The 27753-nt window shown below is 44.3% G+C and overlaps 2 protein-coding genes across 4 annotated transcripts in view; one reads left to right on the top strand and one right to left on the bottom strand.

Moving 5' to 3' along the window:
- The window catches only part of dachs (unconventional myosin-IXb-like dachs), a 32477-nt gene extending 24106 nt beyond the window's left edge, over nt 1–8371 (top strand). The window contains exons 2-17 of the mRNA XM_066730857.1: nt 1490–1852; nt 2057–2334; nt 4196–4367; nt 4577–4749; nt 4829–4988; nt 5066–5182; nt 5275–5510; nt 5589–5778; nt 5875–6152; nt 6250–6439; nt 6525–6708; nt 6773–6984; nt 7099–7361; nt 7452–7715; nt 7785–7884; nt 7958–8371. Coding sequence (XP_066586954.1) covers nt 1490–1852; nt 2057–2334; nt 4196–4367; nt 4577–4749; nt 4829–4988; nt 5066–5182; nt 5275–5510; nt 5589–5778; nt 5875–6152; nt 6250–6439; nt 6525–6708; nt 6773–6984; nt 7099–7361; nt 7452–7715; nt 7785–7884; nt 7958–8115 — 3338 coding nt within the window. The 3' untranslated portion in view covers nt 8116–8371. The remainder of the gene's footprint in view (nt 1–1489; nt 1853–2056; nt 2335–4195; nt 4368–4576; nt 4750–4828; nt 4989–5065; nt 5183–5274; nt 5511–5588; nt 5779–5874; nt 6153–6249; nt 6440–6524; nt 6709–6772; nt 6985–7098; nt 7362–7451; nt 7716–7784; nt 7885–7957) is intronic.
- A 5601-nt stretch (nt 8372–13972) lies between these two features.
- The window catches only part of Syn1 (Syntrophin-like 1), a 200728-nt gene continuing 186947 nt past the window's right edge, over nt 13973–27753 (bottom strand). For 2 of the 3 annotated variants that reach the window (XM_066730411.1, XM_066730414.1), the window contains exons 6-8: nt 18326–18564; nt 17614–17831; nt 13973–17514 (exon numbers count right to left, since the gene is read on the bottom strand). In XM_066730411.1, coding sequence (XP_066586508.1) covers nt 17422–17514; nt 17614–17831; nt 18326–18564 — 550 coding nt within the window. In that variant the 3' untranslated portion in view covers nt 13973–17421. The remainder of the gene's footprint in view (nt 17515–17613; nt 17832–18325; nt 18565–27753) is intronic. The other variant, XM_066730413.1, reaches the window with a different exon arrangement.

The following is a 27753-nucleotide window of genomic DNA, read 5'->3' as shown; positions in this document are numbered from 1 at the left end:
ACCCATACAATGTTGGATTTGCTCTTGGCGAGGGACAGCAATAGCCGGAAAGTAAACAACCCAGGGTGAAACACGCGTGAAAGTTCTGCCGTCTTCAACTGGAAACTCGGAGATTTTTCTTACATTCTTCAGCTACAGAGAGAATCCTCATTTTTGCGGGACTCTTTGGCTATGGCATTGTTGAATAATTTACTCGAACGTATTCCTCCGGGCCAACGAGGGCTGCGATCGAAAGCAACGATATCACAATTTCTTTCCGCAAACTGGTTTCTAATCCGAGAGCATGAAAAACTGCACGTGTTTATACGCTCTCTTATATACAATATGCGTGTGCCGTTAGTATGCGTGTGCATGCGTATAATTGTGTCTAATATCTAGCGAGATAAAAAATGAGCAAGAGAGATCATGGGATTTTTCAGCGAGAGCACGGTTTATATCGGTTCTGTTTACTGTCCGTGTGTATAAGAGCAAGGAGCATATAATATCTTATTTTCCTCTTATTTTATACACGATACAAGCGATTGGAAAAGCGAGAAAAATTGCGTGCCAGCTTTTCATTTGCAACGCTCTCCAAATTCACGTGGGTGAACTCGTGTTGGTGGAGAAAAGTGGGGGGGGGGGGGGTGGTGAGGGAGCAAAGAGAGGTGAAAAATTGGTTCTATTTACGAGCACGTGGCTCCGTATGGATAATTACTGGAGCGTAATATTTGTATATGTGACTCCTTGCTGGTTTATTCGCATTTTTCTCCCCGGCCTGGTCGCTTTTCCGATCCGGAAAATCTCGACGTTGAAACCGACGTAGAACGGGATGAAGGAAAATGCGATAATTCGTCCTTGGAATAATTTAACATTAATTCTGGCCCTTGGATGGCTTGATTAAACGAATGTTGGAATAATTAGCGAAAGGTAGATGATATAATTCGACAAATTTCCCCAGCTCATTTTGTCGTAATTTTATTTATAAAGCCGCTTCGTATTAGCGATTATGCCAACTAAGATGTTTACAGTTTCCTAGCAAGCTCGTTCCACGCCCACCCACCCACACACACGCACACACACATACACACACACAGGCTAGCATAGAACCCGGCTGTCTTTAAACTTGAATGCACGCTCGCTCAGACCCACACACGCATACTTAAGCCCGCTTTACAAGGTCCCGAGCAGTACTCTATATCTATTTGAGTGACAGTGTAATTTCATGCACTCTGTGTATTTCCCTGGAATATTAGATGCCGGCAACTATTGCTTCAGCTACTCCCAGCATTAACCCGAGGATGCTACCCGGAAAATCTCTGAAATTTCGCAATATCAAATAAAAGCTATTTGCATCGAAAAGGATTAATACAAGTTCGTTAGATCGTTCTAAAAGGGTTAGGGGTTTTTTTATAAGGAAAATATTAGGGATGTGGGAGAATGAAAAAATGGAGAGAGAATATTCTTCGGAAAGGATGAGGGAATGTTAAAAGAGGAATTTGTTTATTTACAGATGCCTCGTCGTCGAACGAAGCCGTGCACCTCCAGCAGAGGCTGAGGAGTCTCAGTACAGAATTGGTGACCCTGAGGAACCGGCTGCACGTGAACCAGCCGGGGGTGGGGTCAGGAGTGGTGGGATCGAACAATTCAGGGACGAACAACCTAACGAACGAGACTCCAAGTCCCAAAAGCTCGGAAAAACCGGCACCTGCGGTCCCACCGAGGAGTAGTCTTCCTTCCTCCGGCAACGCACCTCCACCCCCACCTCCGAACACTATTCCCATTCTCAGCCATCAAAATCATAGCCTCAATGGCCTGACAGCTTCCGCCGTTGTACACCCCCACGTCAATCATGCCACCATCAACGTTTCTGCCGGTAAAATATTCCTATCGATTAACTCCCCACCCCTCTCTTTCTAAAAAAATTCTTCCTTTCAATTAATTCGTTATAAAAAATACCACCAGAGGCGTACAAACGCATAAGAGCTCCTTTTCCATTTCGTGCCCTTTACATTCGATCGTACGTAGCATTGAATAAAGAGCACGAGTGAGGTTAGAGGATAAATTTGTCTCTTTTCAGATCCGGACAATCCCAAGAGGGTCTCCGATAACGCCCTGGTGTCCTGCGTGACGGCCAGGGGCTGTTTGCGTTCACCACCAATTTCCAGCATCATCTCTGATCTTAAGAATTCCAAGAGGGAGCAGAGCCAGCATCGATATTTGCCGAAAACCGGAGGCCAGTCCTCCGGTGCTGCCACCTCCACGACCTTGGACGACCTCATTCACCTGCCCGGTCCTCTTACGGAGGACGCTGTCCTCAAATGCCTTCAGGCTCGATTCTGTGCCAAGCAGTACCATGTAAGGGCTCTCGATATTAATAATTATGTACAGACGAAGAAATGCCACCTTTCTGGATCATCCAGAGAAAAGTCTCGATCGAACCTGCAAACGCAACAGGGTTGCTTCGTCAGACTGGATGATCCGGACCAAAACCTTCCGTGGCCCATCCGGAACAGAGAAATTTCCCAGGACACAATTACTGTATTGTCTCGTGAAAGATGTTAACATTATTGCGCCTTCCATCGTGATCCAGTATAATGTGGTTTGTCGCGAATGCAGATGACAAATTAATTTCGATGCTGGGGTAATGGGTCAGGCTTGGCAGGGGGAGAGGGTAGGGGGTGAAGGGGTTTGTTGATAATAGAGGAAAAGGGAGGCCTCCGGTCGATATCCAGAGGGCACCTCGCCTAATTGAGATAAACGTCCAATTGACGGGACTGTACAAGCGAGCAGATCTTCATTCGAGATACGTCCGGCTGGTATTTAGCGAAGACACCTTCCCTCGTTCTCCCAGTGAGTTGAACTATAAATTGAGCGGATCGTTGGACGGGAACGCGATTATCGTCGGTGGACGATCCACCCAAGAGTGCCAATGCTATACCAACCTGCCCCCCTTGGCATCTCCAACATCCACGGAATTTGCCCTCCCCGTATTTTCCATTCGGCAGTTATATAAAGCCTGCCCTAATTCCTCGTCCATTTCAATTTGTCATAAACAATGAGCTTTTTTTATTGAGAAATATTTTACAATGGTTTTTATCAGAATTGTGTTTTTAAAATAATATTTATACGCGGGAGAATGGTTGAGATAGCCACGGTTGAAATAATTCTGAAATTTATATTATTAAGAGGATTTCGAAGAGTTACCATCGGTCGGTAATGTACGCGAACGTTAGGCTGGAATTTGTCCTGCTTACCAAGTGGATTCTCGATGTAGCCAAAAAGTCCTGTAGGACGGAACCTGTTCCTCCCCACTATGAAACTGCTCCTTCCAGTCTTTTTGCTTGACTGATAGCATACGCCTTCCTTCAACGAACGTCTAATGCAGCCAAAGACCCTCTTAGCTTTCTCTGCCTTGGCCCTTCAGCCCATTCTAACTTAACCTGACCCGATTTCTAAGCTTTACCATCGCGCTTCGGTGCTTACCTCGGCTCTACTCGGTTCTGCTACTGGGAAAACTATCTGGAACTATATATATCGTAGAGTGGTATCTTCACCCCCCCCCCTTCCCCTCTAACCCTTCTTCCTGTTTCCAATTCTCTGCCTAATCAGCCGAAGTCTCCTTGCAAAATTTCAGGATCAATTCCATTCGATATTTATTTATCCTTTCAATAGCATTCACATATTTTCCTTCAGATTTCCCATTTTTGTATTTATTTTACTTTCGAAGATTTCCCAACCAACCACGACCAATGTGCAAAATAAATTTCACAATTGGTCGATTCCATTTATTCCTGATAAATTTTCATATCGATCCACGCAAATTAAATTTCTCGTGTTAGTGGCTGATCGAGTTTAACTCGCATACACGGAGAAAGCTGGAAGTTTCGAAATGAAAACGATGAAAGAGCCCGGTAAGTATGTGTGACTCCTCTGGGCACTCACCTACACATAGCCACGTTGTACGGAAAAGAAAGCGTGGAAACGCCAGCGAGTGTATAAAGTTTTTTAGCCGGATCTTTAAAACCGAGGAAAAACACTAATGAATTAAAATAGCTTATCGAAGGAATTCAACGAGGTAGCAGTAGAGTTCTTATCCTATTTATCTATTTACATGCGTGTTTTGTGAGGAAAGAAATTAAATAATTAATTTTATCACTCGATTTTGACAATTTTATTTTCAATAATTATACGTTATTGAGATTGAATATAATTACAGACGAACGTGGGTCCCATTTTGGTCTGCATCAATCCTTACACGGACGTTGGAAATCCATTGACCTTGACGAGCACGAGGGCAGTCCCATTGGCACCGCAAATGAACAGAGTCGTCCAGGAAGCAGTTCGCCAACAATCAGAGACCGGATACCCACAAGCAATCATCCTATCTGGTAAGGTTTCCAAGGCTTCTTCTACTTTTACCCCCAGTCAGCTTCAAATATACCGACAAGAAAATTGGATTCTCCTGTTAATCTGTAACTAAAAGACCATTTCACCTTTTCCAATCCCTCCTGATCCTTTTAAATGCCACCAAACAGCTCAGCTTCATATAATTTAATGACTCTCTCCTCCTCTGGATTGGATTTTATCTCTTCTACAGGTACCAGTGGATCGGGTAAAACGTATTCCTCTATGTTACTGCTCAGACAGCTTTTTGACGTTGCTGGCGGTGGTCCTGAAACAGACGCCTTTAAACATTTGGCAGCTGCTTTCACCGTTCTGAGATCACTGGGATCCGCCAAGACTGCTACTAATTCCGAAAGCTCCAGAATTGTAAGTACATCTGCGAAATTCTTTTTCAAATATCAAATCAAGCATTTATATATATAAAAGAGAATTTTTATTTCTTCAGGGTCACTTCATCGAAGTTCAAGTGACGGATGGAGCTTTGTACAGAACGAAAATTCACTGTTATTTTCTAGATCAAACTAGAGTCATCAGACCATTGTCCGATGAGAAGAATTATCATATATTCTATCAGATGCTGGCAGGCCTCTCACACGAGGAAAGAGGTAAGAGATACGTGCTTGCAGAAATTATCTAGAAATTCTTGAATCGTGAAATAAAATTAGCGGAAATTTATCGACAGTGAAATTGAATCTGGAAGGATTTAATCTGAAAAATCTGAGGTATCTTCAGCATGGAGATACTCGACAGGACGAAGCTGAGGACGCCGTAAGATTCCAAGCCTGGAAGGCATGTCTGGGTAAATTGAAACGATTATCAAAATTTGGTTTTTATCGATTTTACGAAAAAAATTCTCTTTCATTCTTAAATTGCTGAATCTTCATCCTCCAGGGGTACTGGGTATACCGTTCCTGGATGTTGTCAGGGTTTTGGCAGCTGTGTTAATTTTGGGGAACGTAAATTTCACGGATGGTCCTGGTGTCGAGGTAGGAGTGATCGGGGAGAACGAATTATCCTCCGTTGCTGCCTTGCTCGGAGTCCCTTCGCCAGCCTTGCTAAGGGGACTCACCTCAAGGACCCACAATGCGCGCGGTCAGCTAGTGAAATCCGTTTGCGATGCCAATATGGTTAGATCACTCGCAATTTCTCCATTAAATCACTATGAATCCTTCAGTCTCGATTACTAATTGAAATTTGTGGTTCAGTCAAACATGACGAGAGACTCGCTGGCGAAAGCACTTTACTGCAGGACGGTTGCCACTATCGTGAGGAGAGCCAACAGTTTAAAGAGATTAGGATCCACACTTGGTACACTGTCTTCCGATTCCAATGAGTCGGTCCATAATCAGGCGGAGGTTACCAGTCAACATGCTTCCACCATTGGAAGTTCTGCAGGTGAGCCTCCACTATTCAACGTCATTTATATTCATATAGCTTTAATCTTTGGTTGCTTCGATTCTTTATAATAACATTGCCAAATAATCGAATCAGGTGGTACCGGATCCAGAAGCATGACGGCCTTGAACAACGCTGTCAGACACGCCACGGACGGTTTTATCGGTATTCTGGATATGTTCGGTTTCGAGGACCCAAAGCCCAGCCAATTGGAGCACCTCTGCATCAATCTCTGCGCCGAGACGATGCAGCATTTTTACAACACCCACATCTTCAAAAGCTCCATCGAGAGCTGCCGTGACGAGGGCATCCGGTGCGACGTCGAGGTCGACTACGTGGACAACGTACCTTGCATCGATCTTATTTCCTCTCTGGTAAAGCTTCTCTCGTCTCGCCTCGCCTCGTCTCGCCCCAATCCTCTATTTCCAGAACCTCGTCTATACTAGTATTTCTCCCTTGTCAATTTTCCAGAGAACCGGATTGCTCAGCATGCTGGACGTCGAGTGCTCCATTAGGGGAACCGCCGAGAGTTACGTAGCCAAGGTCAAGGTTCAACACAAGCAAAATCCACGACTCTGCGAGGCTAGGAATGTTGACTGCAGATCCTTCAGTATTCAACACTTTGCAGGAAAAGTCACTTACGATGCCTCTGATTTTCTTGGTGAGAAAGTGCTTCCTCAAGAGTCGAAGAAGTTCTTTCATTCGTATCGAGCGAATTTTTTCATTGTACGTCTTTTCTGCTGCAGATACCAACAAGGACGTTGTACCTGATGACCTTGTAGCGGTCTTTTACAAGCACAGTTGCAGCTTTGGCTTTGCCACTCACCTGTTTGGTAGCGAGCTCAAGGCCTTGTACGCCAGCGACACGGTCCCCAGGGGCGTCAGCTTCAGGATATCACCAACCTCCCACACTGACCTGTTGGTATCTTCGTCCATAATTTTGATTCATCGACGACACTCAAATTTATCGTAAAATTGTTTCAATTTTTGTTAGCTTGAATGGCGACGAACCAATTTCAACCTTGACTCAAGATTTTCACACGAGGCTGGATAACCTATTGAGGACTCTGGTTCACGCGAGACCTCATTTCGTTCGTTGCATCAGAAGTAACGGAACCGAGACACCCCTGCATCTGGATAGAGGCGTGGCCATGAGGCAAATACGTTCTCTTCAAGTTCTAGAAACGGTCAATCTAATGGCCGGAGGTAAGAACTCGCTCCACTCTTGCACAGCGATGAATTATTAGCAACCCTGTATTTAAGGCATCGTGAAAAAGATTGGAATTTGAGATGTTGTCTGGGGGCGGTTGTTGTTAACAGGGTATCCTCACAGAATGCGATTCAAGGCATTCAACTCTCGATACAGACTGATAGCACCATTCAAACAGCTGCGTCGTGCCGAGGAGCAGGCTGTCGAGGACACAAAATTGATTTTGCAGAACGCGCAACAACTGAAAAGTAAATTCGGTGCGAGCACCAGCTGGGCCCTCGGTAAGAGGCACATTTTCCTCAGCGAGGGGATTCGACAACAGCTGGAGAACTTACGAGCGGAAATGAGAAGGAGGGCTGCCACTGTTATTCAGGTCAATCGACACGTTTCTTTCTCCATGCTTGTCTCCCTGTCTTCTCTTATTCATGGAATTTAACGTGGAAAATACGATTGAATTATTTAGGCAACTTGGAGAGGCTGGCGCGTACGTAGAAGACTGCCTCTGAGAAAATCAACTCTGGCAATATCAGCTGGGATTGGACAGAAAAAAATTCAGCAGAGTTCCAACAGTTCTGGAACAGTCCAGAGAGGCATCACTTCCGGTACCGGGACCGGAACTCGTCCTAGGCCGCAACCAATAGCTGGTACTCCACCTCTTGAGCCTACCGAGAAGTGTGCCGATCAGAAAATGATTCAACAAACCTGCACTCTATTCGGCTTGGACTTGGTCAGCTATTTTTTTTAACAAGATTCTTTTCCCCCGACGCGTTGCCAATGCTGTGTTTGAAATTTCTAGGAACGACCACCTCCAGTTCCACCAAGCAGATCTTACACCGTGACCGGAAACACGAAACTTGGTTATCCACAGACTCGAGTTATGAAAATGCCTTTTCCAGGTACTTATCGAGATGCTGCTTATTTAATTAGATAGGAAATTTGTGTTTTATTATTGCTCTTCGTGTTTTGCAGAAGAAGGAGAGGGGGAAGTGGTGTTGTTGAAGGGTGAAACTGTTTTGGTGGTGGGTGCATCGCCAAGACGCGGCCATCTTCTCGTCGAGCACAACAACTCAACTCTACACGTGCCTTATCAGTTCCTGGAGCTGAAGCCCTGCAATATTAACATATAGATATTTATTGTTTACATCTCGCGACTGCCGAAGAAATTGCCATAGAATTACGATGGGAGGAAAGTCTGCCAGTGTGAAGTTAGCACTCAAAATTTTTTAAAATGGAAGAAAACCAAACAGTTCTAGTAGCACCCGGAAAAGTTCTACAGTTCTTTGCTATTTTTAAAAAAAGTTCTGCAGATTGAATTCTTATTAAAAATTTGGGGTGCCAACTTCACACTGGTGGAAAGTCTCGTTCGTAGTACAATCGGTCAATTATTAGGATTAAGGGAGCACCCATCGTGCTTTTCGCGGCGTTGCAATCTCTCAAGGACATTCAGTTTTCAGACTGAAACAAACAAAGCTTTTCCCTGTCCTTGGGAGCTTGAGAGCCGTGCTAGGTCTTCCATGTAGATAAGCTTAGACGAAAATTGTCTATTTAGACGTTAAATGCTGTACTCAAAACTTCTGAATGTCTTCGAGTTTCTTCGCAGATCTCTAATTATAGGTGAAAATAATTTACCGGATATCCTCTATTTTTTTCTACCTATTATTATATAACTCGTATTAGTCAAGGACCCCTTAGAGGACTCTAGTATCCTAGAAATTCTCTTCCGTCTTATATCAATTAATCATGAAAAATCTTAAAGATTTAAAAATGACTCTGTTATAATCAGCGCACAGTCTGCTCTACTATGTATGCCTTCGAGGTATTTTACCATCAGTATTTTATATTTTATAAATTCATCTTGAATTCTTAGTGCCAATCTCTAGAAAAATCAGCCACGGTAATGATAACGGTAATAATAACAAGAAGAATATACGAATAATATTAATAGTCCTACAGGTAATATTAGTGGTAGTAGAGTGCAATAGGAGTAAAGATTAATCACATCGCCATTGCGAATAACAATGATAATGATAAGAATATTCTGATAATAATAATGTATGCTTACGTAAGAATTATCGAGCATAACAAGTTAGCATCATGATTATCCTTAAAGATCAATAATTATTCTCACTACTAATTTCCCAAGGTGGCTATAATTTCTTTTGTAAATAGATAATTGCGCTTTACTTTCGAGGAGTCTTCAAAGTCTGTAAATAGTGCCGTAATACGTTACCGATATGGTATGTATAAGTAAGTATATATATATAAACGAAATTGTAACTTGAGATGAAATAAATTTTCTACAAATTATATCCACGAGTAATTTTAATGTACAGTGATTTTTCGTTTCGATCAAGGACGAAGGGAACAACGTAATGAAGCTTTCGAAAGAAGATCTGTGCGGCGTCGAGCAAGTTTCGTGGTATTTTCTTATCGATCTCGGTGAAGAGTCATCCCTTATCACTGCGCGAGGGCTTTATTAAAGAAAGGATATGCCCGAGTCTCCCTGGAGGGGGGAATTTAATATTCGCGATATTGTGTTTCGTGGTTTTCGTCTCGCGGCTTTTCGCGAGACACCCTTCCACCCCTGCCAGCCTTCGTTCGACCCTGTGAAACTCCCTTAGCCTCCATCTTCATCCACGAAAATTCTTGATTATCGATCTTCGATGAAATCCCTTCTTGCCCGCAACCAACTTCGGACCGCCAGCAGGTTCCCAACTTCTGAGAGCCTTTTGCAACTTGGCTATAGCAACGTCACGAGTCAATGCACCTGCCCCTGTCATCCACTGGACTTCCGGCACAAATATTAATTAATTCGCATTTTTATCCGGATCCTGTATATTCCGGACCCTCGCACTAAATACTTACGTCATAGCTGAGAAGCTTCCATGTAGTGGTATCTCGAGTATGGACCAAAGCCACTGAAAGTCAAGCTTGACCAGGTCTAATTAAAGGAAGGTATTAATGATACTGCAGGATTATATTTTGAGATATGCGTTAAAGGGAATGTTTTAATGTAGGCAAAGTGGAGAATGGGAAAGGAGGATGGTGAGATTTGATGTAAATTTGCCTCGGTCCAAAATGGACAGTGCTGTGTGATCGTGCCTCATTACTGTTCATGCCAACAGTAAACCCCTTTTCAAGAGGGCTGCAAAGGGGCTGAAAGGGGTGGGTTTCCAGCGAATAATCGCAGTTATTGCAGCTCGCGCTTTCATCTCCGCACAATGCGTGGCCTTGTTTTTCCAGCAATGATCAATATTTTTTCCCACCTCTGATTCCATTTGGAACTTGCTGTTTTTCAATGATTTATTGCGTGGAAGCTCCGCATCCTAGAAATTCGATCTATTTCTTTAATTAAGCCTCCGCAAAATCCTCGCGTCCTTCCAATTTTTCCTTTTGCGGATTAATTCAGTCTTCCGGGTAAACTTTCTACACGATAAAAATACGTTTTGATTTCTTTTGCTCGAAATGCATAATTATTTTAATTGAAAGAACAATTCTGCATGTTTATGCTACATCCCAGGGGATTACGAGGCTTTCCCTGTTTGCTTTTGTTTATTATTACTTCTCTCTCTCTCTCTCTCTCTCTCTCTCTTTCTCTTTCAAAGTAATATATTTTGTATATTTTATATTGTGTGTACAACAAGGTGAAGCATGTGGCCAGGTTGACCGATGGCCAAGTGCAGGGGCGGCTTTGTTGCAGCCCGCAGAAGGAATGAATATTAATATCGAGCTCGGTCGCGTCACGGAAGTAAATTCGCCGTGAAATATAAAAGCGGAAACGAGCGATCCTCTTTCACGATTTTCGTGAAATTTCTAGATTCAAAAAAACACGTATATATACATAGAGAGAGAGAGAGAGAGAGAGAAGGAGAGACGGAGACGGTCCAACAAACTATTCCAGAAGCTCAAACTGTCCTCAGAAACTGGTAAATGGAATACAATAAAATCTTTGAGAGATTTGTTAAATTAACGATAAAATTCATTGACTCGCTTAAAGGATTAAAAGGAGACGAAATCTTTTGCTTGGACCTTGCTAGATTAATTCCCCCGTAATTCCTAGTATCGAGTAATCCTGTTTTAAGGATCCAGGAATACAGAGGATAATCGGAAAGATGATCCTTTCTCGTGGTGAAATGTAATTCGGTCCCTAAACGGGTAGCGTGAAAGGGATTGCGAAAAGGAGTAATGTACAACGATGAACGAAGCCATGTCTGACTATTTACGGGCATTTTCACTGAATTCAGAAAATTACCTCCAGAATCCCTAGTAAGCTTATAGCGTTCCCTTCGAATCCCTCCTGATCCCTAATACCTTATTTTCCAGTTCACCGTCAGCCTTTCCTTTTATTTATTATTTATTTACCACCAAGCAACGAGATTCATACAAAATGGAACTAAGAAGAATGGGAATGAGAAGCTCTATACCGCTGCTTGAATCCATCTATATATATATATATATATACTATATAATATTATATTCTATATTCTTTTTATTTCTGCGTTGAAAATCGTGGAAGGATATTCAGGGATCGTCTTAGGTAGGATTCTTCGTGGAGAATTTCAATTTCTCGTGGGTCGTCGTGGAGGGGGGTGCACGGCTCGGGTGTTTCGCGAGGAATAAAAAGGCCCCTCTTTTTCCTGGTTTTCTCTCGCTAATCGGGCGAGCTGAAAAATGACGGCGAGTCGCGATTGAAATGCAAATGGGGGACGAGGTTATTGCAATGGCGGCCCGCTAGCCGACAACTCGATTTCGCCCTGGTCGTTTCCAATTCGATCGCGACTCTCCCTCCGGGGCAGACCACTCCCTCCCACGCCAGTTGTAAAAAAAACACACGCACGCTCGCACACAATGGAAAAAGAAGCACACCAGCGAAAGATGCATTTTACTCGACGCTCGACAAGCTTTATTTGCCGAAAGCTTCGAAAAAAGAGACTTCCAATTTCTGTCAACTCAATGGGTTAATAGGGCGAAGCGTTAGTACCAGTCGAGGCATTTATTCATGCGAATCGCAAACATTTCCAGAATAATTAAGGACTTCGTAACGGTAACAGTCTCTTTTCCACCTAAGAACAAACTTAATGGAAACTTTCAGCTGCATAATAGCAGCCAGGCTAAAAGTTCTCGCGATAAATTGTTACACCTGCTACTGAATTTCTCAACTCGGCAGACCTTCTCGAGCCGTGCGCTCGCGCGCGCGCGCTCCCTAGTTACGCCCGGTAAATAATAAATAAATATTTATATCTGGCATTAACTTATTTTTCCATAAGATGAGTTAAGATCGGATATATATATATATATAGAGAGAGAGAGAGAGAGAGATGGAGCTTTCGCTGAATAGCGAGAGACTTAATGGAAATTTCACGTTTGCCCTTTTCTCTGAAATTGTTTTTTTCTCGTTCTTCAAGATGCACTTCACTTTTTCCTCAATGTCGCATAGTGTTTGGTGAAAAGGGCCGGGAAGCTGTCAAAGGGCGAGCTAGCCGATGAAGCCTCGTTTTATATCGTGCAGAAACGAGGATCGAAGCTGAAATAACTCGGCGAGACCTCATTTGCATCTCAATGGAGCCGCCCGGGATGAGCCGCGAAGCAGCCTCGATAATTAAAAAGTGAAACCAGACCGGCGCGCGTGCTCCTGCGGGACTCTTCTCCAGAATTTTCCCACCCCTATCCTTGTGCTTGCTCTCTCACTCTCTCGACACTCTTAAAAAAATTATAATTATCGAACCTATAATTTAATATTTTTCTACTACTTCGACCCGTAAGAGTATAGACAATATGAATATTCCTTGCTTTTTTTTTCTTAACAATCACCTGCAAATCAACGCAATATTTATCAGTGGTGGAAATGAATTATTGTCAAACGTACCCTGCGAAATCTCCTAAACGAATTCCGGCATGAAACTCCGGCCAGGCAAATAATCGAGCGTAATGATTTTCGTGGAAAGATAATTTCAGGCCGCTGAAAGGGAGTAGTAGAAGTGGCAATTTATTATTATCACTGGACGATTGCCGACAATTGACGCGACATTACCAACGATCGTAGTATTTACAAGTGTATTCAATTATTCGGCCAAATATTTGCAGTTGCCTTTGTGTATTTTATGGGGAAAAGCGGGGAAAAATTGTATTTCCCTCCCTGAATTTGCAGGGCGACGCGCAATTTGCCATCGATGTTTGCTCACGCCGGCTGATCGCGACAGTTTATCGTGCCGACTCCACCGAATTCCTTCGGGAAGCTCCCATCTACGGACTATTTCAATCCTGCTAACTGATTTCCCATCGATTTTTAACTCGACTTTTTTACAACTTTTCACAGATTTTTATCCCCCCCCCCCTCTTCTTTACACGCCTCTCACTCTCGTAGTATTTTTAACGCGCATTCCCAAACGTGTTCTTTTTACGGTGAAAAATGATTATCAGGGTCTTTGCATTCACGTGTATTAATAAAAATAATTTATAGGCGATGCATGATTTTCTTGTTATCGTTGCATTATCGGTGGAACGAAAGTATGGGTGATTTATCGATAATCAAATTCGACGAAGCGGAAATAACGGTAGCAAATGCATTGGGGGAGGGAAGGGGATGGGGGTGGTTGCCAGAAAGTGCAACGAGTCTCCCTGTGATTTACGTGAAAGCTTTGGATTCCGCGAGACGGATCGGAAAAGTTTCGCGAGCCAATCAGGAGGGCTGGATATCGTATGCCGATAAAAATGACAAAGTCCTCCGGTACTTTCAACCCCTTCCACCTACCGACACAGGACTCCCTTTCCTTATCCCGGATGGAACTCCCCTGCTTCTTCCTGATCCTGGATTTCTGTCATACATTATTTATTGTTATGCTGATGATTCTCTTTCTTCTCGCGAATTCAATTATTTTCATCAATGCTCCCTCGCTGCACCAAATTATTTTCTACACATTCTGCGAAAGGAGAAAAATAATTTCAGGATAATTAAATGAGACACAGACTAATTATTCTAACCGCTCTTGTTTTATTTGGTAACTGAAACCATACATGTCGATACGTAGAACCAAGGAGAGAAAAAAAAGGTGGCGAGTCTGCCTGGGCAAGCGCGAAATCATTATAAAAATACATAATTTTCTTGTGAATTTTCATTGTATTTTTTTTTCAACTAAATTCTCGATGTCAAACGATTCGTTAATAACGTTAGTTGTTCCTAATGTGATTGTGTTTATTTGTACGTGTACGTGTGTTTATGTTTACTTCCGTACGTGTACATGGATGTGTAGATGTTTGTGTGCTCCCAGCCACGACGGTCCTTCATTTGTATTAAGCTTAAAACTCGTGCACGTAAATAGTGTATATACATGATAGCAAACTGCTCATTATCCAAACAGCCAGAGTACAAACTTTGAGTTAGGATGTGGGAGAAGGGTCCGAATTACGTCCCTCTCGTTTAGCCTTGATATGTATCTCTCTTTCCACTTCTCTCTCTCTCTCTCTCTCTCTCTCTGATACAACTTGAATCGTCAGTCTCATCAAAAATCTTTGCAACCATACAATTTCTGCAGAGAAATCACGTGCTTCTCAATGAACACACAATTGTAACATCCTGCTATAATCACTTCGTACAGTTACACAGTCCAATTAAATTACAATGAAAAAGTAAAAAGTTTATTGATACAAGATTTAGCATAGTTAAAAATATTGACCCATGATTGATATTATTGTCAGGCTGTTGAGAAATGAGCGAATGATATCTTTCAGAATAGGAGAGTCGTGTTGGGAGTCGAGGAAGATGGACACAATAAAACGGTACGCGACTTCGTTGATATGTTCTACTTAATCTCGAAATCTTATTATTGTACGCCTCCGGCGAGTCTCCTCGGGTGGAAAACGAGTCACCCTGGCTTTCTCGCTCTTGCCTCAAATTTCCCATTCTTCTCTCTCTCTCTCTCTCTTTCATACATACACTCACACCCACACACAAATATTTCAATCGTTTATTTTATACATGAAATAAAAGAGAAAAATCCAGTCGATCGCTCTCTTAATACGAACTTCAAATAGATTTCTGACGGCCGATTTCTTACCTTCCGCGCGAAGCCCTAATCATTGATTACAATTAAGTAACGATTCTCCTTTATTAACTAATTATCGTTAATCGTTTATTAATCGTTAGTAACAATACCACCAAAAATACTTTCGTCCCTCGAACGGTCGATTTCCTGATCGCCGTGCGTCCCGGAACCTTTTTATCATCTGTACAAGTCCTTTCTTGTGGTCGTTGCAGGTTCTCAATGATCTCGAATTTAAGCAGTCAATAGCCAGTCTGGACTCGTACGAACTTGAAGCAAAAGCAACGGAATCAACGTGTTTACTAATAGACCCTTATCTAAGTAATATTTTTCTTATCATTTGTACAAGTTAATTTGTGTGGTCGCTTTTATTCCGTCCCACTGTTCGTACCTCAATCTTCTTACAATGGCAATTTATCTTCCACAAAGCGAGTTTCTCGACAAAGCTCGAAAGTGTCCACAGTGGCGAAAATAAAAGACGAAGAGAGAAAATAATAATCGGTAGTTAAACACACTCGTGTATTTACAAGTTTAGCGACTAAGTACTGTACAAGGTGAGGGGTGTAATGGAGAGGGGAGAGAGGCAGGGAGGACAATCATTGAGAACCGAGAATCGACGGTTTCACCTACGAGTCTAGACAAACAGATAGACAGATAGACAGATAGACGGATAGATAGATAGATTATTACTCGTGCAGGGTACATGAAAAGTATGAGCGACATCGAAAGAAAGAAAAGCTCGCCAGAAAGAAGAAATCGAACCACTTTATCCCACCAGCCGAAACTACTTTCTTAACTTCCCTTCCGAACCCCCATATTTATTCTTACCCTTACTTCGTCTTTCCTTATACTCTAACTTTCCTTTATTTTTGTCTCCTTCGTACATTCTACCTCTCCACCCACACTCGCACCACAAAATCTTGGCATCTTACACGGTTAGTTAAAGTTACGAATGGTACAAAACAATCAAGACCTGCACCCATTGGACTCGGAAATTCCGCGCAATTATCACTTCGACAATCGCGATTACCAGTGCGTGACAGAATGACCGATCGTCGACTCGTTTCCCAAATTCCAGTCATGTCGAAGTATACCGGAAATGGCCCGAAGTTGCTTCTAATTGAGTTTCGGAGAATTTCTTCGATGCTTTAATCTAGGATTTCATTGCCCTTGCGCTCAGGGTATTTCTATTCTTTGCTTTTCCAAGCAATGAAAAGGTCCAAATGGCCGGTGAGTCGGCGACATAAATATCTCCTGGAACGATACACGTTATCCAGACTGGCTTTTTTCGGGGATCGGGAGAGTAAATTCCACGAGTCCTCGCTCGGGAAAGTCTCGGTACCCTCCAACTTTTCTGCGGGACGTGTTTCACGTGAATTTCCTTCCTCGCCCAGTCCCAAGACCCCCCCCCCCCCTCCCTCTTAACTTTTTCTTATCTCGACCGTTAAAGCCTTCGGTTTTCAGCGTCCTGGGAAAAATTGATGGGGTGGCTATAATTAAAGCGAAAATTGAATGCTGAAGAAATTCGGGGAGAAAATTGAAAGGTGCGGGAGGAGCAAAACTATCGCGAAAATTTCTTTTCTATACAAACTGTGCTGAAGAATTGCTCTAAAAATTCATGAAAACGCTTCGTGGGTCGATTTAGTGATAGAAATAAAGAATTGCAAGGTATACGATCATCATTTTTTAAAGCACTCGATCCAAAGACTGATCGATAGAAATTGGTAACGAGTCGAAGCGATCGGTACGTCCAACGGGTAGGGCGGAGCGAACAATAATAGAAATACTGCTGACTCCATCCATATTCGTCTTTATCATCTTAACAATTAATCTGTAAACATCGCGGCGACCCGCGCTTCGTTAGTTCCGTTAGACTTAGCGTTAATTGGATAATTAATTGGTTAATTAGGCGCGTTGATTAATCCTTCGGTATCCCAGGCGAGGCTGGCTAGTTCCATCCCCCCCAAAAAGGGGTGTCGATGATATACTTTCTTCAATATTCTTGGCTTGGATGGCTTCGAGTTTCCTGGGGGGGGGGGGGGGGGGGGGGATGAGGGCTGTGTGTGGCCGCTTGAATCTCATTGGTCGGTCCTGCCGAGCACCCTCTGGACCGGGGAAATACCACCAAGGTCACCTTGAATGTCCTATTCCACCGAAAATCCACCTGAGCCAAGTCTCCCTCATCGACCAAGAATTCTCGTCAGGTTTTTCTTCGTCCATCGAGACTTCTCTCTCCTTGATGGCTGCGTGGAGGAGGGGGTGGGGGTCCTCAACAGTCCCCTGGCCCTCGTTCCTGATTCAGGCTCGATCCGATCAGTGAAGGAAGACGTTGGTGACGGATCTGGTCGTATGGGGCGGCAGATCGGGGGCCTCCATCGGGGCCCCCTCGTACCCCTATGCGCTCAGTCCCAATCGATGAATCTTCGCCGACAGGAAGTTGTGCAGAACGAACACTATCGGTTTTGGACAGCTCTCCAGATCCAATTCCTGACAAAATACCACGAATGATTAAATATAGGAATTTATCGAATTTTCTAATAGCTTAATTAATTCATGTCCTGCAGAATTAATTTCAACCATACTCACAATTTCACCATCCTCGCCACCAAAGTCCAGCCACAGTAGTCGAGACCCATCATCGGCAGACATTTTCAGCTTGTCGAAGGGTCTTCTCCAGAGTGGAGTGGGTGGGGAGCCAGGACTAACACCGTTTCCACCGATCCCTCTCGTACCTGCCACGTAAAGCGCAAAGCCTTCCTCGTGATTCACCACCAATTGACATGCCCTGCCCTGCCACGTGCATCCTACGAAGAATCATCGAAAAATTCCAGTTGAGAACCACTGTCGCAGATCCGGACGGAGAAAAGGGAGGATCCTCTTGTTCTCCCGTGTGATTCGTTGAATTTTAATTTCTTCTCGCGCGAAACGACGGTAATAAAATCGAGATTAATGTTTCTTGCACAAACCCACCCCCTCCCGTTATAATACGAGTCGACTTTTTAGCATCGACCAATGCAGGGGAGGTCATCGATCACAAAGCTGTGTCTACGCGAGACACGAGAATCGTTGGAATAGCCAGACGACCATTGTATATATATGTACGTCGAGAGAAAAAATCTCTTTGTCCTTGTAAATTTATATTTCCACCCTTGCTATTTCCTCCAGTATGCATGCGACCAGACAAAAATCGGCAACGTTAAACGCGAATTATATGCAGTTGGATTTTTTTTTGTGGTTCCATGTTTGGCGAAGCTTTCAATTTCGATGGACGTGGGGTGAAATAACAATTTCTACTCACGAACTGTGTACTCGCGGAGAGACAGGGCTGCCGCGTGACAACCTTGAACTATGGCCCTGGCCCAGGCTGCCAAGTCCCTTCGAGTTTCCGCCCGCAAGTGATGCGTGACGACTCCATCGATTGTGCCAACTCGAACGGCAAACGTAGCACCGTGCTGAATGGGACCTCCGCTGCTGCTACTCGCCGCCTCGTTTTGCCTCGTCGTCGAGGACACCAACCTGCAAACAAACGAGTCGAGTCTATTAGAAATATTTGTAGTGCAATTTTCCCAACCGAAAACACTCCCAAAAATGGCTGTGTAGGTTATTAAAATATTGTTCTGACCTATTATAGGGTTCTTCTACTTAACCATTGCCAGAGTTATTTTACTTTTACTATACTTTGCAGTCACGTGAAGAACGTAATTATTTTATTTTTCGTTCTATCACTGTATTTCTCGAAGACTCGCAGTTATCGAATAAATGATTCAGTATTTTCGATGAAGCTATATGAAAGCTCGAAATGAATAGATCGAGTCTTCCCATCGATCCAGCTCCATTCGCAAGCTATATTATAATACGAATATTTAGCTTTGAACCATGTGCTCGGAGTATCTTGAAAATTCTTAGTATTGCGGAGAGAGTCAAAGCGGGTAAGTGACTCGAGGCTGGGTTAGGTAGATCGACGAATTCGCGCTCTTACAATGAAATTTTGACGACGAGCTGCGAAATGACGTGTTTCGAAAGGCTACGTGTAACGAGGTAGTGAACGGAGACAAAGATCAAAGTTTCGTGGTTATACCGAAACTTTGACGAGCAGCGAAATGCTATACAGAGAAAGACGGGATATACGTGTGCTGCGGGACTCACCTCCTCCATCGGAGAACCAACGTAGAGCATTAAGGCGAATAGTGGATTCTCGTATACTCTCGTCTCTTCAACGATTCAATGAAGGAAATGAGATTTCTCTTTTCTCCTCCATTATAATCGATAGTGCATAATTTTCTAATTACTTGTAATTTGTTCATATACATATATATTGGTTTACTCGACGCACGAAGAGGTGAAGCGATAACGCAATTGCGGAGGTGTCCGTTCAGCGAATTTTATGAAAACGATAGGGTCTATTGCATCGTGGCAGAAAGGGGGTAGTTTTCTGGAAAAGACCGGAAGTTTTATCGTTCGAACCGAAGTACCGGCTAGCCAGTCATGACGCTGATTCCTGAACCTTTACAGTCCATCCTTTTGCTCTCTCTCTCTCTCTCTCTCTCTCTCTCTCACTCGTTTTTACTCTTTACACTCTAACCCTCCCCCACTCCACTTCCTCTCACCCCTTTCGACACCGTACGTCCCCCTCCCCCCTTTTCAATCCTCGGGATAAATAAGCCCGTCGTCCGGGCTTGACTCGATCGTAAAATCGTCGCAGCTTTATTACAGCCTTCGACTTCCGGTCTTTCGATATTCGAGGGAGACACGGAACGCAAGAACTCGCAAGCTTCATAAATTTTGCGAGTCCCTCCCACCGGGCGGCCAAGGCATACGAGGAAAAAATTGAAAAGTAAATCGTCAAGAAGCCAGCATACCGTCATATTTTTTTATGCCACGACCCTTCAAATATTTTCCCTCGCAATTTAATTTTATTCTCACTACCGAGCGAGCGAATATTTTTTATTCTCACGATAAATGTTGTTTATTCACCCCCCCCCCCCCCAAGCAAACGGCTCGGTTCCCGTCCCGCTGTTTGTCTTTTTAATCGACGCTTCTCCGAAATTCCAAATGTCCCTGGCAATGCCATTGAAAATGGAGAAAGCCACGAAAGTGTTCGCTGAAACATCGATTTTTCTATTTTCCGACTTTCCTTCCTCGATTGTGGGTCCTTGTTGATTAAAAAAAATATTCGCGCTATTGCTAGATACTCTTCCGTGGGAAACAGGACAGAGTCCATATTGAGGGGTTGGTAAATTGCGAATTATTATAACGGCCGAGCGCTGAGTGGTTTTAAACGACTCCCTGGTACACGGATATCAAATTTACCGAGTCGTAGATTCTATCCTGGACCGAGAGAAATGGGAACGGAGTGCCGAATAAAATGGCACGACCTCGTTTGAAAAAAAAAAAAAAACGGCCGGCCGCGGATTCGGAACCGCGGCTCGAAACTACCCCCTGAAAATACTCCCGTACCCCCTCCAAAATCATCCATTGAAGTCCATAGGGAGCTATACTGCTCGAGCAAATATTTCCTGCAAAATATGTAAAATACGATGGCTTCGATACCGAGGGTTAGTAAATCAAATCGAATTATTCGGTAATAATCGAATGCTTCTGTTTCTCGTGACCACTTAACATTTTTTAGACACTGAATGTTCTCAGATTTCACATTTCATGGACGGAATGCTACAGTATTAATAATTGTTTTCTAATTAAAGGAAAAATTACAGTTCAAGTGATGCAACAAGAAAATTAGGGAGACGGAAGAATTTCGAAAATTCTTTTAGAGGTTGATGTGTGAGAATAATGGGTGGAATAATGTATGGAAAATTTGGCGTGTTAGAAATTTTCCAGGAGTAGGAGTGGATTCTTTCCATGTGCTTGGGTTTGCGGAAAGGGATGGAATAGGAATAACAAGGTTATTGGCCAGGATCCAGAGGGACCACTCGAAGCCAATCGCACCCAAAGGACCTCGTACGTTATTCCCACGCAGCTCTCACAGACCAACGTACACACACACACTCTTACTACCACCCGTGTTGGTGTCCACGTACCCCCGTGACGCGCTTTCAAAATCTAAACCCCCACCACTGCGACTCTACCTTTTTCCCTACTCGATCACGTTAATTGAAGCTCTGGGAATATATTTCACCCGATCAATTTCTACCCTGAAAATAATCCCTCCTTAAGGATAGCAATGGCTGATGGCTCGCTCCTACCAATAGCCATGCTATACGTCCAACATCGGAATGCTCGTTGAGAAAAGCCTCGCGGATGATTTTTAAGCTCGCGTCACTTCCGGTTAAAATATTTAAAACTCCCCACAGCCGCGCCTCGGGTCTCCACCGAACTCGGCCAGCTAGGAGTAAGATGAGATTGGAGTTAATAATAAAAGGAAAAATGTGGAAGAAATTAATTTCGTAACGAGTTCCAGGCTACTTTGAATTTCAAGTTGGGAAAGCTCACGGAAGGTAGGGCGAGTTGTGTCGTAAATCACGCATTAAAGTCTACTTAAGAATGTTAAGAAGCTGCACAAAGTGTGTTACTCTTTGTGTGACTTTGATTGAAATAAAACAAAAGGGGAAAGTTGGAGTAGGGAGTGGAGGGATGGGGCTTGGGGGAGTATTTCCGGCGATAAATCCCTTTATTAAGAAAATTCGCGAAATCGTCCGTGGGTGGGTAGCCGAGGGTGAAAATCGATTGGGAAATGGAACATGGTTGATGCACCGGGGCACGAGAAATACGAGTAATTCTTTTAATGAGATTGGAGTAGGGTCTGTTTGTGGAAAGGGAGAGAGAGGGTCGGGGTTGAATTTTCCGCGGGAAGACAATTTTTACTCTTTTCCAGAGGGATGAAGGAAGAGCGGTCGGTAAATAAAGGCGTTAAACGAGAATGGATGTTCGCCCGTGGCCGTAATCCAAGGGAAAGGTGTTGGGAGGGGTGGGGGAAAGAAAGCCGGTCGAAAGTTTCGTCGGACGGGGAAGAGCACCGCCGGAACCGAATCACTTCCGGTTTGTCTCGCAGTAAAACTCCCTTAAGTCGGCCATTTCGTACTTTCCGGCGCGTCTGACGCTCCTCCGACTCTCGATACGGATCCCTTCGACCGGAAATATACTATATATATATATATATATATACACACTTTCCCGGCACAACCATCCTGCAAACTCCGGACAATGCAAACTTTCCCAAAATTCCTACCTTCCTTTTCTACTTACGCCCCCCCCCCCCGCCCCATCACCTCCGCAACTATTCATCCAGCGATCCTTCGCGCGAATTAACGTCTCAGTGACTCCCCCGAAGGAGATTACGATATTGCAAGAAACCTCCAAACGATCTTTACGCTTTTTACCCACGCTCAAAAAGTTACGACAGCTTTTTTCTCTCGGCTCTGACTTGCGAAATGCATGGAGATACGGTGAGAAAAATAGTCTGGGAAAACAACTGAGAATCGAGGGGAGTAAAGTAAGATTGGTCGGACGATTAAAAATTGTGGAATAAATGGGGAATTTCGCTTTGTGTTCCAGTCTGTAAGCGCGAGCTACAGTTATCGCGACGGAAATGTGGAAATTCGGTATACGGTTAATGGCAGGGCAGGATCCCTTTTTTGTCGTAGGCTGGATTGTGTATGAAGTTTGCCTTTGGGATGTTCCGTAACTCCATTTAGCCTCGATTACGCGGGGCCACGACCACCACATGCTGAGTGGTCGCGGTTGCGGCTACACAGTTTCACAGTCTTTGTTGCACTGCTCTTGACACAAGGGAGAGGAGGAGGAGGGAGGGTGGGGGGGGGGGGGGGAGGTTGAAATGATATCGTTCCGTGATCGTGGTCAAACCAGTTACGAGCAGTGCGCCCATAAAACGCGATAAGTCTCCAAACGCGTTGTTTCCGTAGGAAGAAAAATGCATCGAGTTCCCTTGGATCCCGCCCAATCGATTAATATTCAAAAATCGTTCGACCTTAATCACCGATCCCCTCCCGTAGGGACGCCCAACGCTCCAGTTCAAGGCTGAGATTAATTTCATTGAAAACTTCGTTTTCCCCCAGTGTGCGACTGCAAAACGAAAACCTGCTGATTCGGATTGATTCAAATCTAGCTTTTGACGCGTGTGAGTTAGGATGGAAAAAATAAAAGAACGGATAATTGATATGACGAGCTCGTGTCCTTTATCGGGGTAAACTTGGCGGATGGACCGATCGATTCCCGCTTTCACTTAAAATTTAAACGTGGTTTAAGCCCGCGGATCAGCGATAGCTCAGCTTCAGCTGACTGCTTGACACCCAGTTTAAAACGGATTGAAATTTTATACGATACCACCCCTCCTGCTCTCTCTTCACATTTTCATTAAAAAATTTCCCATCCGGAAATATCGCCTAGACAGGCTTCATTCTCGATCGTTTACTCGGAAAACCAAAATGCCTCGGCTGACATAGCGCGCGCATGAAATAATAAATGGCGCAAAAAGGAAAAAGCTTGTAAAAACTAGTGGCAGTGGTGGATCAACGTTAAATATTAATCGCGCGATGAACATTATATTTAGCGAGGTAGACGAGCGTTTGTTTCAAACTTATTTATCGAATCAATTGATTTAGAGGATAAATTCTGTAAGTTCAAAATGAAAATAACGAGATGGAGGGGTTGAGATGGGAATTGAGGTAAAGTATAATTATTGAAGTTTATAATTGCCGAGGTGCGCGGGAGGCGCAAGTGTGAGAGGGTGGGAGAGGGAGGAGGGGAGGGGGGAGAGAAATGGCGGTTCGGGAGGAAAATCCCGAGGTCGTTGGGAATATCGCAATTGGATTGCACGTGCGTTAGAGGAAACTGTCGACGACACCTTCAATAATTAATGCTCACCTTGGGGGTTTAATTGATCCGGTTCACCGTTCGATTATCGAGAGCCCATCTTTCACACCACGCAGCGACGCCTCCCCCTCCCTCCCAACATCCCCCTTCCCAACTCTCCTATCTCTGCCCCTTAATTAAGCTCCCCCTCCCCCTTCATACCCCCAAAGTAGACGTGAATGAGCTTTCTCTTGCCTTTTAACAACCGCTGTGTAACCTCAAAGATTCACCCGTTAAATCTCGTCGAAATTTATTCCCACCTTAGCCGCTATTTATTGCTAAAATTACCTCGATTACCCCCCCCCCCCTCTACCCCTTTTTAAATACTAAATTAACGTCGAGCCATTTTTCAACAGCTTTATTAAAATTCGTTCATCAGTCGAATGGTCTATATCATTATTATTTTATATATGTTTGTCGACATCGCAGCATACGTTAGTGTTTTAGATAGAAGTATATAGAGAGGAACGGGAAAGGTGGAAAAACTGATTCGGTTTAATAATGGGAAACGCGGGGGTGGGTTGAAGTAGCAGCAATTTTGAACGACATAAACAACGAATGGACAGTTGATAGGACGATATAAGCATTTATTGGAGCGGCTGGTATGGTTTTATTCGCAGGGAAAACGCATTAATTTACATCAGGCGTTTGTGCGCGCTTAATTAATGCGATAATTATACCGTGATCATCGGCTACAAATGACAAGCGGAAAATTTCAGAAATCCGGGAACAAAGAGTTATCGAGGGGCCTCGATAAAACTGTGTGGTGTCAGTAATAATAATAAAGATAAATCATGGACACTGGAAAAACGTTGCAAACGAGGTTCCCCAAGCCGGTGGCGAGGAATCAGCGAATTGGATTCCATCGGATATTCCTGAAGGCTCGATTAATTAAGGATGCAACGTTTAATCAATCTAACTTAATTGGGTCAGAATCAAAAATTATCCGGATAGTTTAAGACGGATGGTCCTGTATCATCGGGGCCTTTGCTGAAGCGCCCTCCTGCACTATCGGTCTTAGCAGATAAAACTTTGAAGCTAATTGATCTTCTCTGAAAAGGGGGCCGAGTGCTTCTCACGACTCGCTGAATCATTCTGCAACAATCAAGTACTCCAGGCTAAGTATCCGACCCCATTTTCCTGATGGGTTCTTTGAATTTTCACGATGTTTACATCGCGTTTTCATTAATTAATTGGTACTCCTCGAAAACTACCCAATGAAATATTTCACCCTTATTAAAATTATCAGTGCTGCCTCGATTTACTTTCTCAAAGGTCACCGTGGAGACTCTGTTGCTCGATGTGATTTTTCGCAGAATGGAAATGATTGTTTATGGCCGAGACCTCTTCATTGGGGGGTGAAATACTCGAGTTTGACGGATCGCGGACTCTGGGATATTAATGTAGAGGGGTGTGGGAGGTGGAAGGGGTGGGAGTGGGTGGTGGTGTTTGAAATAGAAAGGTGCGAGAGGGGAGTGGATGAGTAAGAAAAGTGCGAGGCAGGCCCGTAAAAATTGCGGATAGATAAGGGTGCTAAGGGCGCCATTCGTCTACCTCGGGACTGACAGGCCCGATAAAGTTTCTTTCACGCCGAACTTCACTGGCTTAACGCGCTTCTTCCAGAATCCCGAAGAGCCCAAAGACTCCGTCAGGAAGACGAATACCGCGAAAAATCCATCCTCTACCCTCTCATCAGCCCCGAACAATCCTTCTTTCTTCCCCTCAAATCCCGACACTTTTTCAACCATTTCACTACCCCTCGCACTCCCCTACCCCCTACATCTTTGTTTTCTCAACCCTTCGACAAATCCCTAACAGCTCAAACTCTAATAATTGGCGCCTGTTGAACTGTCCCATTCATCCCCTCGAACATGCCAGATTTATGTTTACCTTTACTACCGAAGTCTCACTTTTACACTGCGCGTGTCACCCTCCGACGTATAAATCGATCTCACCATAATTAGACTCTTCGTTGAGCAATCAGCAGGAGAATCATGGCGATTCATCGAGGAGAAAACGAGAACGGGCGAGCGAGCTGTAATACCTGCAGCTGATCTCTGGTCTGCTCGACGCGGTAAAAGGCATTTTCCGTTCTCTTTTCCACAGACGCCATATCAAATAGCTGGCGTTTATCTTAGCGAGTCATCTACCTCTCGTCTACTGTGAAAATATTTGGAAACCTCGCATTTCATACATTCGAGTCCGTGATAATAAAACGGTCGAACTGGAAGATAATTTTGCTCGAGTTTCACGAGATTAGCGGGAAATGGGGAAATGCGATATGCAGCAAATTGAGCAGCTGCGTGGAAGAAGAGAAGTGGTGGGATAGGAAGGATCTTTAAAAACATGGATTAGTGGATGTTGCGAGGGATCTGAAAGCAAAGGACGTAAGGGATGCTTTCAGCGATGGTATCTGGGCGATATGGAACGGAAGAGGAGCTCTCGGGCGGTGGTTGAGGTGAGGCGAAGGGCTGGGAAGATGGGGAGGGTGGGTCGATTCCCAGTTAATTAATAGCAAGTGATTAATCGTCAGAGCTGGGCAACCCTCGTCAAACAAACCTCCGAGCTCTGCTCGTACGTGATCTGCAAATACGAGCAGTGCAAGCTGGGAAGCTCGGTGAAGGGTAAGCGGTGAGGGGAGGGGGGAGGATAGAGAGGGGTGAGGTCTTTGGATGAGGGTAGACAAGGAAAAGAGCGAGGGGTGGCAGAGGAAGCAAAGAGACTCTGCCCATTCTACGGCTCGCAGGCAGCGTCTGCACATCTATATCCAAGCTTTTCCTGAAAGCTCGAAACCTAGTTCCCTTTCACCCCTCCTCCTCCCACTCCAGCACTTCTTTACCTCGTCCGTAGGTTTTTTTTATAAAGTACCAGCGTCACTAGTGTCGAGTTCGCCGAGATTTCCTCATGACCGCGCGTATCATCCCTTAAAATATGACTCCGTCTTCGTGTTAAACCCACGAGCAGCGTGGGTGGGCGGGTGTAGGGAGGGTTTTAAAGGGGTCGGCCCGGTAGCTCTCGGGATTCTGCCTGATTTATGCCGGGGCCGGCCAGAAAAGGAAGCCGAGGGTAAATTAATTATGTGGATAAATACATAAATATGGAAATTTGGCGTGTGATCGCGCGTAAAGCTCTCGCGGCGCCTCGTAAAGCTCGCCTGACGCAGTGCAAAGCTCCGCGAGTAATTGTTAACTAAGATTTATGTAGTACTCCTCGCGCGTAACTCGTCCCTCTGTACCAGACCTAATAACAGCCTACGTCCTAAATTAATTTCTTACACCCTCGAATCGAATGGATAAAAAAGCACTTTCGTGGAAAACCTTTAAACATCTGTGTACAATTTATCCGCGAATAAGAATAAACAATTTTTAATTTCGAACGATCGATCTGCCTCGACTAATTCACCGTTACGAATCGTTACGGTCGATCGTTGACGTTAGGGACGAATTCTTGGCGTTTTGATTGTTATGGTGAATTTCTTTGAGCTGGTTAGAGGCGATAAATAGAAAGCGACGTAGGTGGTAGTGACGGGTGTCTAGGGAGTTGGCGTCGCCTTCGAGGAAACAGGGAAGCGACTGCGTGCCAGAAGCGTGACAGACTAATGTCGTTTGCCATCCCCGTTGGCTGCCGGGGCTCCGGGCGCTCCCATCGGGAGACCCGGAACTTCCTGTCGCACGTTCGTTAGCAGCCATCAAAATAAAATTCCTGACGACCCCGTCACGATCGTCTTTCAGGCTCCCCTTCCGGCTGCTCTGCAGCATCCACTGCACTATCGAGCCGGTTATTTCCCGCTCGAGAGAGGGGGAGGGGGGAGGGGGGGGGGGGGAAATGACGGTAAAAGAGTTGGGGGTGGGGTTGAAGGTAGCTGCGTGTATTTAATAGTGTTGATTAAAATGCTGG

This window comes from Prorops nasuta, unplaced genomic scaffold, assembly GCF_024137725.1.
Source record: "Prorops nasuta isolate Cenicafe-Biocafe unplaced genomic scaffold, Cenicafe_Pnas_1.2 PNAS00008, whole genome shotgun sequence".
In the NCBI taxonomy this organism is placed as follows: Eukaryota; Metazoa; Arthropoda; class Insecta; order Hymenoptera; family Bethylidae; genus Prorops; species Prorops nasuta.
Note: the sequence above shows the minus strand (reverse complement) of the source record. Positions and strands in the feature narration are given on the sequence as shown.